At 43.4% G+C, this 14,139-nt stretch overlaps 2 protein-coding genes across 6 annotated transcripts in view; both read right to left on the bottom strand.

Annotated features, from left to right (window-relative positions):
• Positions 1 to 1,413: 1,413 nt before the first annotated feature.
• The window catches only part of tfeb (transcription factor EB), a 24,090-nt gene continuing 11,364 nt past the window's right edge, over positions 1,414 to 14,139 (bottom strand). For 3 of the 5 annotated variants that reach the window (XM_019881100.1, XM_019881101.1, XM_019881102.1), the window contains 10 exons: positions 11,300 to 11,404; positions 10,974 to 11,141; positions 10,086 to 10,184; positions 9,806 to 9,994; positions 9,036 to 9,125; positions 6,001 to 6,118; positions 5,255 to 5,311; positions 4,757 to 4,832; positions 4,280 to 4,427; positions 3,554 to 4,135 (listed from right to left, as the gene is read on the bottom strand). In XM_019881100.1, coding sequence (XP_019736659.1) covers positions 3,554 to 4,135; positions 4,280 to 4,427; positions 4,757 to 4,832; positions 5,255 to 5,311; positions 6,001 to 6,118; positions 9,036 to 9,125; positions 9,806 to 9,994; positions 10,086 to 10,184; positions 10,974 to 11,141; positions 11,300 to 11,329 — 1,557 coding nt within the window. In that variant the 5' untranslated portion in view covers positions 11,330 to 11,404. Of the gene's footprint in view, positions 4,136 to 4,279; positions 4,428 to 4,756; positions 4,833 to 5,254; positions 5,312 to 6,000; positions 6,119 to 9,035; positions 9,126 to 9,805; positions 9,995 to 10,085; positions 10,185 to 10,973; positions 11,142 to 11,299; positions 11,405 to 14,139 lie in introns of those variants that run through there. The other 2 variants (XM_019881104.1, XM_019881103.1) reach the window with 2 other exon arrangements.
• The window catches only part of tmem183a (transmembrane protein 183A), a 20,011-nt gene continuing 15,660 nt past the window's right edge, over positions 9,789 to 14,139 (bottom strand). Inside the window, exon 8 of the mRNA XM_019881107.1 lies at positions 9,789 to 9,793. The gene's annotated coding sequence lies outside the window, so the exon portion shown is untranslated. The remainder of the gene's footprint in view (positions 9,794 to 14,139) is intronic.

The following is a 14,139-nucleotide window of genomic DNA, read 5'->3' as shown; positions in this document are numbered from 1 at the left end:
GAAATAAGATTACCTCTATTTAAGTTAAGGACTATTAAACAATTTATGGTTCATCCTGAAGGAGACTTGGGCTAATACATTAGAAGAAGATGGAGAGAAAAGGGACAAAAGGTGGTCGGCGAAATAAGACCGAGGGAATATTGCATTCCTTCTTGAAGGCGCATTGGGTTTGATGTCCTTCTGCACGTTTGTATTTTATTTTTTAAATTTCAACCGCCTGGCGAAAAACATTTTTAAACCTTTTTGGGTTGCAAATTATTATGTGTGTCTCTCTTTCGAAATGACAACTCTATATTTCATAAGCGTAGTTTCAAAAAAGAAACTAGCATTCAACAACCCATAGATCTCTAATGCCCCCTCATGGACGTTATTATAATGACATGGAGCAAACGGTCCCTTTAAAAATGGGCTTTATGAATTGGATAGAAATAGGTTACTAATGACTTTAAAAGCTTGTTTAAAGCCATTAATAAGCAGTTGGAAATGACCTACAAGAGGTCAGCAGAAAGTGCCGGCTTATTATTTGGCAAGTCCACTTTATCGATATCCATTTTTGCAAAAGAACAGAATTTGAGCCAATGCTTTACCTTTGACTGGAGCCCAGCACGCGAACAGTCATAACATATCATACATCAGATCCACTTTAAAACAAGACAACCTCTGAACCTCACTCCTTTTCTGTCACTGGGAACAGACATCGGTCACATCAAACACACCACACAATGAATTGTCTAGAAAAAAGGACATTGGGTTACATTGTTTCATTGAACATTTACATCAGTTAAAAGATACGTGAATATGAAATGTGCACTACCTTCTGTAATGGGGTCTTGGCGTAATGACACTGATCTATTCTGTCTGTAGCTTTTCATTAAAGGGACACTTGATTGGGCTGAACATTGGAACTTATATAAATAATAGGTCTTTATGGAAAAATGATGTCAGGACTGCTTTTTGTCGTCTCGATTTGACTACGTGAGTTAAGGAAGGAGCGTTATAATATTGTTTCCTGGCTTGCGTTGTCATATTCTGTTGTCACCTAATGTCTGAAAAATGATGAGCAATAGTCACAGGAATTTAAACAGAGCTCTACTCCTGTCCATTTCAACCTGTGAAAATATGAACGTAATTTTAAAAATATATTTTTACAAGTTCAACCAGACAAGAATAGGAATGCGTATATGAACGTTGGTGGCAACTGGTCGGAGTTTTCAGACATTTAGCAATGGGAATATTTTAACTCAAAAGGCAGGCAGCTATTAGCCCCCATCGCAGCTAACAGGCTACCACCACTTCAATTTTGGCAGCTGACACAGCCAAAATTATCGGTAGAAAATTATATTAGGCCGGTAAAAAGATCATTTGAGAACGTAATATGTCACCACAGATGAAAAAAAAAGGCTTGAAGCAAAGTGATGGATTCTGGTAAAATATTTTATAACTTATTCCAAATCAAGAGATGTCCCCTGTGTTATGTTGCGCTGCGGAGCGCCCTCTCGTGGAATTCTCGAGGGGTTCCGAGCGAATCTTTGGAGTGTTGGCAAGGTTGTCAACAACAGTCAAACTGTGGTTGAAATGGGAAAAGACAACTCTGGTGGGGAAAAATAAAATAACACGGTCAGGCACTGATAACGTTGCAGCAGAGAGTTGAGGTGAAGTCAGTCTTCCGGTTTCCGTGGAAACCACAGTTACAAAGACAGGGAAAAGGCACAAAACTGACTTCCCGCTGACCAGACCTACTGGTAAACTTTACATTCACAATGTGAGAAAATTGAATTCATTCAGATCAAAGAATCTACTTCTATCTACTATTTGGCTTTAAAGATAACAACGAGAAAAAATAAAAGGTATCAAGATGTACAAATCTTCCAGGTAAGCAAAAGTTCCCAAATGGCTCTTTACTCCATCTCAAGTAACACGTGTGTAGCTTTAACTGGCTTTAAAAGGAGGAGGAAAGAGTTGCACTGGGGGGCAGAAATGAAAATTGCATAAAAAGAACACAAACGAAATACTTAAAAACTGCTTAGTGGCATAAAACTGCAAAATAATAATAATCATTTTTGTACAAAGTCAAAACAATAATATAGTTTCCAGTGCTTTGGGAAATACAACAATCTACGCTAAAGAAACATTTATAATTAGGGATGGGCACAATCATCTACCAATAAAGTGATAATGATTACAAATTTGGTCGACTGCGTGGAATAAATTATTGACAAACTGGTTTGTGGTCTTGGGAACAACATGGCATCACTGTGCCATGGAAATGGGAGTTCTGAACATCCACACAGCAATTCCCCATTCCCCAAAAGAACAAATAATTGATCAGTTAAGCGTTATTTTCCCTCATTAATCAAGGAAATGTGAAATGCCCATCCCTACTTATAATGAAAAATACCGCCAGAAGATTTATTATTTTTTTTTACCAATCACAATGCCTTAAATGCTCAAATTGCCATGACAACGTGGACCAAAAGATATCCTTTTTGTGTGTGAATCGATTATTAATATAATCGTTAGTGAGCAGCTCTAACGCTGAAAAATGTGCAGCTGATACATGTGATCGGTATCGGAATCGGCCGATCCCACTCTTGGATGATGGGTATCGGCAGCATAAAATCAACAGCTCAAATATGCATGTGTGTGTGTGTGTGTGTGTGTGTGTGTGTGTGAGAGAACCAAAGATGTGATCTCTACTGCAATATGTACATGATTAAAAGCCATCCTTTGTATGGGCCTCTACCACCGTAAAGAAAAGTTAACCGTATCAACTTCTGTCACGGCCTGGTTCGAGTTCCCATCGGCACTTAATTCAACCGACCCTGCTTGTGAATTCCGTTATAGTACCTGAGTAGCACGATGGATGGATGAAATGGTTTTAAATGGCAATGAACACATTTACAGAAAGGAGGTGTAGGAAGTGGCACTGGTGGAAGTGTGAGTTGACAAAAAGTACACTGAGAGTGAAGATTAGAAAAGTCACACCTGTAAAGCCCACAATGTGCATGTCAACATGGCTACTTTAAGGACTTGAAGGACTGACTGACACCAACCACATAGTGCTCATCGTGACGACAAAATTGTGCAATCACCGATATACCGAAACAAAAATGAGACGGAGACCGTCATCACTGCAGGCTACCTGTAAATTATGCACACCATGAAGCTGTTCCTTCTGTATATGATTCAGTATTGTGTAATCATTTATAGTGATGCGGCAAATTGGGCAATGTACAAGGTTTTCATCCTGTGAATAAAAAATGACCACCACCATCATGAAAACGACATACGGTCGAACTCTCTGACCTCAGTGTTGGTTTACCTCTTGAAAATGTCCTTTGAAAGTTCCAAGATCCTCAGTTCGTGTCTCCTTCCGTTTTTCTGTTGTTGTGAAGTGTTGCGTGTGTGAGATCAGTGCAAGCTATCAGTTTTGACATTTGTTGGATGCATCGTGGGATACTTTTTATGCGGTTCATAGTGGTACTAACAATTTTTTTTTTCCTCCAAAAGTGTGTGCGAGCAGGAGTGTGTACGCGTGCGTGCGGGCATAGGCCTACAGTATGTCTCCATCCTCTATGCTGAAGCTAGATCTGCGACTGGAGTCGACAGAGGCCTCTGGGGACATCGTTGAGAGCAAAGGGTCGCCGCCGATGGGGGACAACGGCTCATCCATCATGAGGAAACCCATATCGCTTCTGCGGCTTTGCATATCCAGTCCTCCCAGATCGCCCAGCGCCGAAATGCCGTCTGAGAATGCCTGCATGCCGTCGCACAAGTCCAGCGACTGGGCAAAGTCAAAGGGCTGGGAGCTGCCTACGGCCGGGTACTGGATGGGCGGCTGGGGCTGGAGGTGCTGCGGAAGCACGCTCAGCTGCCTGGGTTGCTGAGGCTGCGGCTGAGCCTGACTTGGAGGGTGCAGGTGGGTGTGCGGGAGGAAGTGATGCTGCTGGGGCTGGGGCGGAGCCTGACTCTGGGTTAGGTGGTGGTGGTGGTGGGGAGCTTGTGTCTGGGTGTGGGAAAGGTTCTCCTCTGGGCTGGTCTCTTGTTTTATATATGGGGCCATCACGTCTACTGGGTTGAGGGCAGATGGAGAGTTGCTGGGTAGGCCATGCAGATGAGCTTGCATCTCCAATTCCTGTTAACGCCAAGGTTTTCAATGCAGAGGCGTCTCGACATACAGTAAGGCCCAAAATGATTCCTACTCCAACCACATTTGCCCAACCCAATTAAAAAAAAAAAAAAAAAAAAAAAAACGTACTTCAACAAATGACAAAATTACCTGAATTCGAAGCATCAACTGTTTGTTGGCCATTTCCATCCTTCTAAAGTTAGTCTCCACCTCTCTGGTCCTCTGAACATCCTTCTGCATACGTTTGATGTAATCCACAGATGCTCTCAGGATGGTGCCCTTGTTCCAGCGAACGTCACTATCCAACGCATAAAGGCAAATGACTCATTGACGTCACCTAGCAGCGTTCCTGTATAGTGCCCGAAGCATTTTTTTTTTTTTAATCTCCTCAAGTAACTAGGACTGGAAAATGATCATAATCTTTAATTGAGTTGTCGGCATGTGATTAACCCCCAACATAATCTGATTAACGTGAAGAGAAACAACCTTATTAACTGGACAAACATTTGATTGCTCATTTAATGATATTTTTCCAAGTGTGTTTGTCTGCAGGGCAAACACATTAACACAGCACCCCCCCCCCACCCCACCCCACGAAAAAAAATCATATTAACAAATACTACTTACAGATCATTGGTTTTGGGAATCATTGTGCCAAGCTCTTTAATACGATCATTGATGTTGAACCTCCGTCTTCTTTCAACTGTAAATGATTCAACAAAAGAAGGAAAGACAAAAGAGGATGAATTAAAAGACACAAGGGAGAAAAGAAAGACACACGTCGAGAGAGTTACACCTCTATACACATTGGCTCGCGTTCACATGAGCGCACACAGTCATGGGCAATTAAGTATACTTCAGTGCCAGTGCAGCAAAAAATTTACAGGTTATCTAGCCACCCACTCACTGCACTACGTCTGCCAAATCAGCAAAACGGCATATACAACTGTACAAGATTATTCTTGAGTAGGTGTGTGTGTGTGTGTGTGTGTGTGTGTGTGTGTGTGTGTGTGTGTGTGTGTGTGTGTGTGGGTGTCGCTCCTGTATAAGATTACGCAATGTACTCAAAAACCAAAAACATTACATTTAGAGTAAAACTGCACACTGGTAGATGGAAAGACTTACTGAGATTGTGGTTGTCTTTCTTTTGTCTCTCTTTGGCCAGGGCACGGGCTTCTGTGTCTTTGCAATAACAAAAAGTCATCAACAAATGGCTGACACAAACACTGTATGTGACAATAAGTAGTGCAGATTAAATTTTTTTTTTTAAACTTTTATTATTACAAGCTAGTCTGGTCTGTCTGTATGGTCTTGAAATGGTCGAGTTTCTCAAACGGTAAGTCACTGTCAACTATCAAGGAGTTTCTGTCTCAGGGCCTAACAAGAGTCAAATAATAAACGCAGTACCCGTTGCACCTTTTCTTTGGCTTTTGGGTGACACTTTTTCGAAGAAAAGAACAACCAAAAACTAAATATACCCTAGAAATTAGAGAATTCAATCCGGTGTAACCAGAAAATTTGACATTATTTTACTTGTTTTTCTACTTGTGTCACAGACGTGTTCAACTGAATACATCGACCAATCAGCTTTGCCCCAGTCCTTTTGGATCAGTATTTATCTTCATTTGAAAGTAGACAACTTTTTTTTTTTTTTTTTTTTGCACTTGGATATCTGGGACGAATGTTAAAATGTTACTGAATAAAACATTGCCTCTGCAGTTCATAAAAATGTGATGATGTAGACGCGTTGAGTCTGACCCTGGATAAACTGAAATGGCAACCAATCCGTGATCCAAATATCCCGACAATTGCGGAGTGTTTCAATCGCGCGCGATGAGCGGCTTCGCGACAAGCGTGCAAAATGGTCGCACCTGAAATTTCCCGTTTGATGGTCAAGTTGGCAGGACAGGAGTTGCTGGTCATCGCGATGGCTGGCCCCTTCATCCCCGGACCTGTGTACACATCCAGGTGGCTGCTGGACAGAGGGAGCTGCGGAGGAGGCATGGAAACGCAAACGCAATCAAAACACCAACAAGCAGATGTGTCAACTTCATCTTAACATTGATCCGAACCCATACGTGGCCTCAAGAGAGCCGAGTCTCGACATAGATGATAGCAAAGAGTTGCGGGGATTCCCAACCAACGAGTCGTAGCACATTCGTACGTCGGCAGTCAGTGAGCATCGGCTGTGCCGAAGCAAATACTCGAAGGGCCACTTACGACAGGCGGAACAATGAAATGCTCTTCTGCTCGATGACAAAAATCAACTACTTTTTGTGCCGTGAGATTTACTTCTAAGACAAAATAGGTGCCTCGGTCTACTAAAGGGAAACACTGATGAATACTTCAATCCATTTCACGGCAAAAATCCGAAATGTGACGTCGACGGATCATAAAAAGTGAAAAGTCAAACATCGGGCGAGCGGGCGTAACTTCAGATTACTTCTGTGTGGGCCCCGAGACGACGCATTTACGGCCTCACATCCCTGCTTAAGTACATTTATGAAGTCAGCGTCCATGTTTTTAGTGCGCTGTAAAGAACAGATAACCTAGCGTAATGCGACAATATCACACCTGAGGATTTTTGGACAAGCATGCTGCAAGGAGTGACCGTCATCCTCTGGCCAGTATCTTATCTGTCTCGATGGCTTTATTCAACGCTCATAAAGGTCGCACTTCAAACGCTAACGCTGAGAGCTGTGTTTTTTTTTGCTATGAAAAGACCAGATGTTGTTTGAATGGATTCGTTTATTGATTGAATGCCTTGTTTTCTATTGTGTTTTACTCTCTGGCGTGAGGGCGATTGGGGCACTCGCTAATGAGGCCTGAAAGATAAAGACATCCAAAGGAAGTGATACCTTATCGACTGGCTACTGTGCGAGCTCCAACGTCACATCACACGCACGCACGCACACAAACAAACAAATTGCTCTGTATGTAAATCGCCTGCTGTGAAATGCAAATAATGACTTCAACCCGGTGCGATTGAAATGAATTTCATGTTTTAAATTGTCTGTTAAGAGTAAGTTATGCGTCAAATTGCAGCGCAGAAGCATTGCAAGCCCTTTGCAGCTAAAACCGTCTGACCTATCGAACGGCATATTCCATAAGAAATTTAATTTCACGGGGCACTATATGGTTTATGTGGCTCAGGGTTTTATTGTACAAGGCCACACATCAACACAAACTCTTAACTTCCACCCCAGAGTAAATTCCTGGTATTCAGCGGTGATCCCGGCCGGGCTCTTACTAAACTTTGAGATTCCAAGAATTCCAGGAGTATTCCTCTTTAATCCCCGTCCGGATTAGCAGGTGTGTTTGATTCGTTGGTTGGTGAATTCGGAATACAAGAAAACCGAAAAATGTACTTTAGTATGCACAAAACACACAGGTATATTCTTCTCTCTCTTTCCGGCAGTTCGTTGAGTTCACGGGCTTCACGCCACAAGACGCGTCAGTGTTGATTGTCTTAATCTAATCAATCTACTGCCGTGATGTGACAAATGGACGGGAAAACGCATGCAGACAAATGTGCCCGCTCAGATAAAACCAATCAAGGTCAGAGGAAATTTACCCGACCAATAACTCCGTCGTGAGATGAAATCAAACATTCATGCCATGATGCATCGCACAACCTGCGACAACCTGAAAATGCCTCCCGCCACCGCACTCTGTGTGCGTAATCAGCGACCCGAGGGTGGTAGTTAAAGTCGACCGCCATCTTGGTCCCACTCTTTCACCCAACACCCATGAGAGCGCCGACCAACTCCACCAACACTGACCGCAGTAGTTCAAATAATAAGTCAATATCTTACCAGCTGAATTTGTTCTCCTTCAATAACTTCCACAATGGCATAAGTCGTACTCATCTCCTTCATCCTCTAATCCCTCCCAGTAAGGTCGGAGGGGGTCCTTCCTCCTCACTCCACAGCAGACTGCGTCGGGACACGACCTCACCAGCACTGATCCAATTTTCGTCGAGATACTTCTCTCCCCGCCACCAAACAAGAGTGAACTTTCCCCTAACTGGACTTTCAGCCTTGTTTTCCCCTTGCACAAATTGCCCCCTCCTTCTCCTTCTCCCCCTCCTCCTCTTCCTCCTCCCGTTTTCCAAATACCTTGTAAACACGTTGAACTCTAACTGCCGGCAGTTTAATTGTTAATTCTTACTTTGGCCCTCACCCTCAGTCTTCAATTGACATGTTTTTGCTGGCGTGTATAACCTTGCTCAGCATGTTCAAATCAATAGAACCGTTGGGTGTTTACGCAAGAAAATGCTTGTGACATCACAAATTGTTGCTTGGGTTTGGACACCCAAAAAAATAAAAATAAAAAAAGCATATGTGTGATAAACACTTGGAATCATACTTTGCATTTAAATTGCAATGATGAGATCTTTTTTATTTATTTAAAACTTCTTGTTCCATGCATAAAGCTACGTAACATTTTGTCAAAATAAATAAATACAAATCCTGGAGGTAGAAAATGATGTATGGGGAAAAATACGATAGCAATGAATGAATTTACTGTTATTGTGTAGTAATCTGGTATAATTGCATAAAATGCATCCAAAGTATTCTGCTCAAACTTTTCAAAGACTGGTTATTGCACACACGATATTAAAATGGAACCAATGAATCTAGAAAGACTTCCAATCTTTTCAGAAAATATATGTTCAACATTTTGGATTGCGCCTTTGAGGGTTTGTTGTTCAGTTATCCACAAGCAAAGAGGTTTGCAATATGTCAGGGTGAGCTGAGGAATGAGAATTCTGAGAAAACTAATCGGTGCGGTTGAACTCTGCACCAATTGATTAATGAACTGATCAATAAGATTGCATCAACAGCGTTGTCCATATAATACTGCTCACAATCGTCATTCACGTGTTCGTTTTGGCCGGACTTACTGTGTTGGGCATCTGGACGGGGTCAATGTAGGCTTGAACATCATCGTAACTGGACTGCATGCTGATGATGTCATCAATGACCTCATCCATCTGAAAAAAAAACAAAAGAAAACATGGGAACACTTGTTCGGAGAGTATTATCACAGCCTGTAACGTCGAACTTTAGGATAAGTCATGCATCGGAGCCACATTTGCACACTCAAAATGACATGTCAGGAGGCCTTCAGGTGAACTCACCTGCAGGCGCATGTTTCAGTCTAGAGTCGACTGAAAAGATGACTTCTTCAAGGACTAACTGCTTAGACTATTTCCTCTCAGTAAGACTGACAAAAAAAAAAAAGAGGCTGAGAGCTCCGGTAGAAGAGATTTTGGTCAAAGTCTGCCAGGTTCAAAGGCCCTTGGCATAGTAAACTGTTGGTCTGTCACTTGTTAAAGTCGTAATAGCTGTTACGAGGCCATAATGGAGCATTTAAACTTCAATGAACGCCCGTGTCAGTTCGTCAATACTGTTATTCACCCACTGTGCGCACGACACAAATGGCTTTTAGAATGCCGCTTCAGCTTACCAGCTTACCAAAGGACAATTAAATCATTACGACCCATCATAAAATGTGCCGGTAATGGGGATAATCTTCAATCCTCATAATGTTATATGTATGCAATAAGGTCATATTTCAGGGGGAGACTTGTTCAAGGTGTTTTCTTGTAAACTGCACTATTTGACATGACCTCCAATATATGTTTACAGGCCACAGTCTCTGCGCCCCTACCTCTTGCTCATGGTTGGAGCCGATGTTGAGCATGGCCATTGGGCTGTTGGGTGCGCTACTGCCAGTCATGAGCTGCTCAGTGCGCCTGTGGGGAGAGTGGAGGGGTGGGGGGAGGGACGCCGAACCCCCTGTGGGCCCGATGGCCGCGGGGGGAGATGGCGGCATTGGCCCCGCTACGGCGTGAACCATCTGACAGAGAGAACCAGAAGAGCGGCTGAGCAACTTCCAATATGCGGTCACGGTGTCATGTCGCGGAGGAAGGATGATAAGTGACAGATACCTGTTTGGTGGCAAAGGTGGTGGAGAGGTACTCTTTCACCTGCTGCCTCCGAGACTGACGGATGTGGTAGTCTGTCGGGTTCTCAAGGTGGGTCTGTACCTGCATCGGAAAGGAAAGCAAAACTCTCGTTGATTTTTGAACATTTTGGGTTCTCACCATCGTGAAAACATTACAAGCGAAGAAAAATGATTGATGTGATGAAGGGCTTAGGGGTGTGTTTGCAAGTTCCTGCATTTTAAAAGCAACTCGTGTGTTGCTCGTAGCGAGCGTGTCCTTCTGCTTTCCCTGAGTGTGCTTTAAAATGTTGATTGACATTTCAGTTGGAGTTTCAGAGGTGCCAAATGTTTACTGATCATCCGCATTTTGTTTCCGAAATCACTAACTCGTTACGGGCAAAACACTGATTGTTGTCTGGCTAGCCAAAATGGCTAAACGCGATGCAGAGTTATGGAGGTGAAAGTTCACTTAGCATCCGGTATCAGCACAACATGGGTCACTAATTATCACCTCCATGGCAGAGAATAAGCTCGACTTCTGTCAGTATCGCTATCACGGGGAGTATTTAACAGGAGAAAGACAGGCCATGCTAGTTGCCTAGCTATCCTCGACGTAGGCGGGAAACCACGAAATAAGTGATGGGCGATACAGTGAACTTGCCACAAATTGCCTGGCTAAAACTGCAAGAGAAAATAATGAACAGTAACGTCACAACGAACCGGAAACAAAAAATGAATTAGGACATCGCTGCATAAATCAGCAGAGAGGAGGGGCCTATAAGGTTCAAAGTACATTGCAGTAATACGATAAAGAGTCATAATTTAATTCTTTTCTAGTCCCACAATGGGGAATATATATGTGAAAATGATCAATCGCGGCAGTCCTACTGACCTTAAGAACCTCCACGGGCACCTGCATGCTTTGGTAGTTCTGGGGTGTGCTAATGGCCGCAGTGGGGGCAGGTGGCCCGGCCATGCGGTGCTGCATGTATTGCAGGGCTGCATTTTGCTGCTGTTGCCGCTCGCGCTGCTCCTCTTGCTGCAGCTGGTCTCGCATCAGCTGAGGATGGAAATATGTGCAATCACTGAGCACGAAACAATTGATGACTGCAAAATTACAAGGTGAGGCGTTTGTTTCCATTCTTCTTCCAACTTCCAAAAAAAAAAAAAAAAAGTGGACAATAATAACGGTGGACAAGTTATGCTCATTTTTTTTACCTGCATACGCAGACCAATGCGTGAGGCCATTGCTGGAGGTCGAGGGGGCAGGGGAGGGCGAGACGAAGTCAATGCACCACAGTCCAGTCCGAGAGGTGGTGGAAGCTGTGAGAGAATGCAAGTTGGAAAAAAAAAAAAAAAAAAAAAAAAAAAAAAAAAAAAAAAAAAAGAAGAACGATCAAATTTGGGTGATTTCCATTGCAGTCATATAGGATGGATGGCAAGAACAATCGTGCCGATGGTGGGCACTGGGGTGCTAAAACGAGTATTGCGATACATGCTGACTCCGGTCATATGAGCAAAGAGGTAATGGGGAACACCCTGACCTCTTTACAGCACATCCTTCTGTTTTCTCTCACGCATACCCTCTTGCGACATTCAGATATAAACATTCGGTGGGGACTCCCAGTTCCCCTTCTGCAATGACACGTGTTCATTTCCCCTGCATGACTAAGCTCGGCTGGAGTGAACAAACAGCGTGCTGGGAAGCGACTGACGGTTTCTACTTCATTTTCCTTGTCTCGGTGTTGTTTTGACAGCCACAGATGCAGTCACATGAGGTTCTGAACCACCAATCGGAGCCAGACTCAGACATTGGACATTCATGGTCACGAAGACGACGGAGTGGAACGAGACAAAGAGAGAAAAGGTCATTGTGCACGAGGTACAATAAGAATGGCATCTCCTATTGAGGGAGGCTGAAGCTGCCTGTTGTCCAAAGTGTGCATTTCAGCACCAGAGGGGAGCATACACTGCCCGCTTTGTACCTGCGGGATCGCCCACATGAAAAAGAAACACCCGTGCAGATAATGACAAATTGAAACACTTCCATTCGATCACAAAAATGTCAAGTGGAAATCTGATCCACAGTCAAAGACCATCAGAAGTCAAATAAATGACACTAAAAAACTAAAAGAGTGATGTTTTCCGGATGCATATGTGCTCACATATTATATGTGACTGATAAAAACGAGGTACTCACGAACTTAAATATACAATCTTAATTTTTATGTTCAAAATTGTTCAATACATAATCAATCAACTTACACATCTGACCAAAAGTTATCAAATGTCAGTTATACACACATACGTTAAGAAAGCCCAAAGTGATTAATAATATGGAATTAAGTGAATTCTTATTTGTTAAGTGGAATGTATCTGCTGGAAATGACACAAGAAATGGAAAAGTTATGTTGAATAAAAATTTGCCCACTATTTCGCGGCATCTAAAACCCTTTCTACTTCTGAAGAGCTATAAAACTCTTCTTTGCCGTTGGACGTGACTTTTTTTTTTTTTTAAGTGCAGCTGCACTGATGCGATCTGCACCAATAATCATCAAAAGCTTCTCCGTCAGTCCAAACAACAAATCAAATAAGTGACAAGAAGCATTTGTCTCATTTGAGACGTGCCAAAGAAATCTAGCAAATTCAATTAAACACATTCGATGTGCACCAGTTTGTTCTAAATCAATTGAAACTTCCAACAGGTCAACTGCTCCTAAAAGTAGATCTCGTGGCGACATTCCACGGCCCTGCTGTTTATTCGTTTGCACAATGAAACAACAACAGGAACAACAGGCTAAAAGACAAACAATTACACAGGGCGTGGAAAAGAAGCCTGAGGGCTCGTATGAAATCCATATGCTGTCAAACACACATGACGTAACTCGTGTGTGGCTTGCAGCTCTGACTAAGTCATGGTATGTCAGATTTGAAGTGTCGCACGCATGCACGCACACAAGTGGGCTATCATTTCCTGATCTCATATGGTGACACTCGGCTACCAGGCAGTATAACATCCCACGCTGGCCTTTCTTTCCATTGCCAAGCATCCACCGGGGGAAGCAAGCATCTGTGACGCAGCGCAGGGACAGCAGGACCATTGTTGTGTCCGACGCTGTGATGTCACAAGCCCCAGCACTTCAAACGCTCGGCGCCAGTGGGAAGACACGGAACGGAGGAAGCCGGGCGCAGAGGTCAACTCTACAAATTCACCACCAACATGCGCGTCAGCGGAGGTGTGCGGACCACAGGCGCCGTTAAACCATTGACAAATTATTACAAGGAGTGCTTTTCTGCCGTCAAGTCAAACCAACTCGTAGCACATATTTGATAGTGTGCCCGGACACACACTTGGGGGCAGTGTGGGGCCATGTCACTTGTGCTAACAGATATGGTGTTAATATGTGTGGGTATTTTTAGATGTGCGCTATGCCAACAAAGGGCTTTTAGCAGCCAAGGGGGGGGAGGGGGGGGAGTAAAAAGAATTTGTGTACAGAGACGAACACAAAAAAGGTGGAGCCTCTCAATAAGACACGTGAGTGCTACACATGAAACTAAAATTATAATTTATAAGTAGTTTCATTTGCGCAAAAAGTCTGAATCCAAAACAAACACGAACGTAACATATGCAGTCAATCAGACTCAACACACACACACACACACACACACACACACACACACACACACACACACACACACACACACACACACACACACACACACACACACACACACACACACACACACACACACACACACACACACACACACACACACACACACACACACACACACACACACACACACACACACACACACACACACACACAGACATTCACAATTTGGGTAGAGACTAAAATAACATGCTCGCTTTCTCTGTTCTCCTTTTCAGGAACGCGTTGCAGCTTTCCTTTGAAACAGGCATTTTTCTTGGCTTACTGCTAAGCGCACGTCTTTGTTTGTGTCGGGGCTTGAGGTGAGCCTATAGGCATGAACACAAAGTGTCTTCAGTTACAGGTTCTGTTCGGGAGGATTATGGGAGTCGGCTGGCCCGGCAA

The sequence above is a fragment of the Hippocampus comes genome, unplaced genomic scaffold, assembly GCF_001891065.2.
Source record: "Hippocampus comes isolate QL1 unplaced genomic scaffold, H_comes_QL1_v1.1 scaffold68, whole genome shotgun sequence".
NCBI lineage: Eukaryota > Metazoa > Chordata > Actinopteri > Syngnathiformes > Syngnathidae > Hippocampus > Hippocampus comes.
This window is presented reverse-complemented; position numbering and strand designations above follow the sequence as displayed.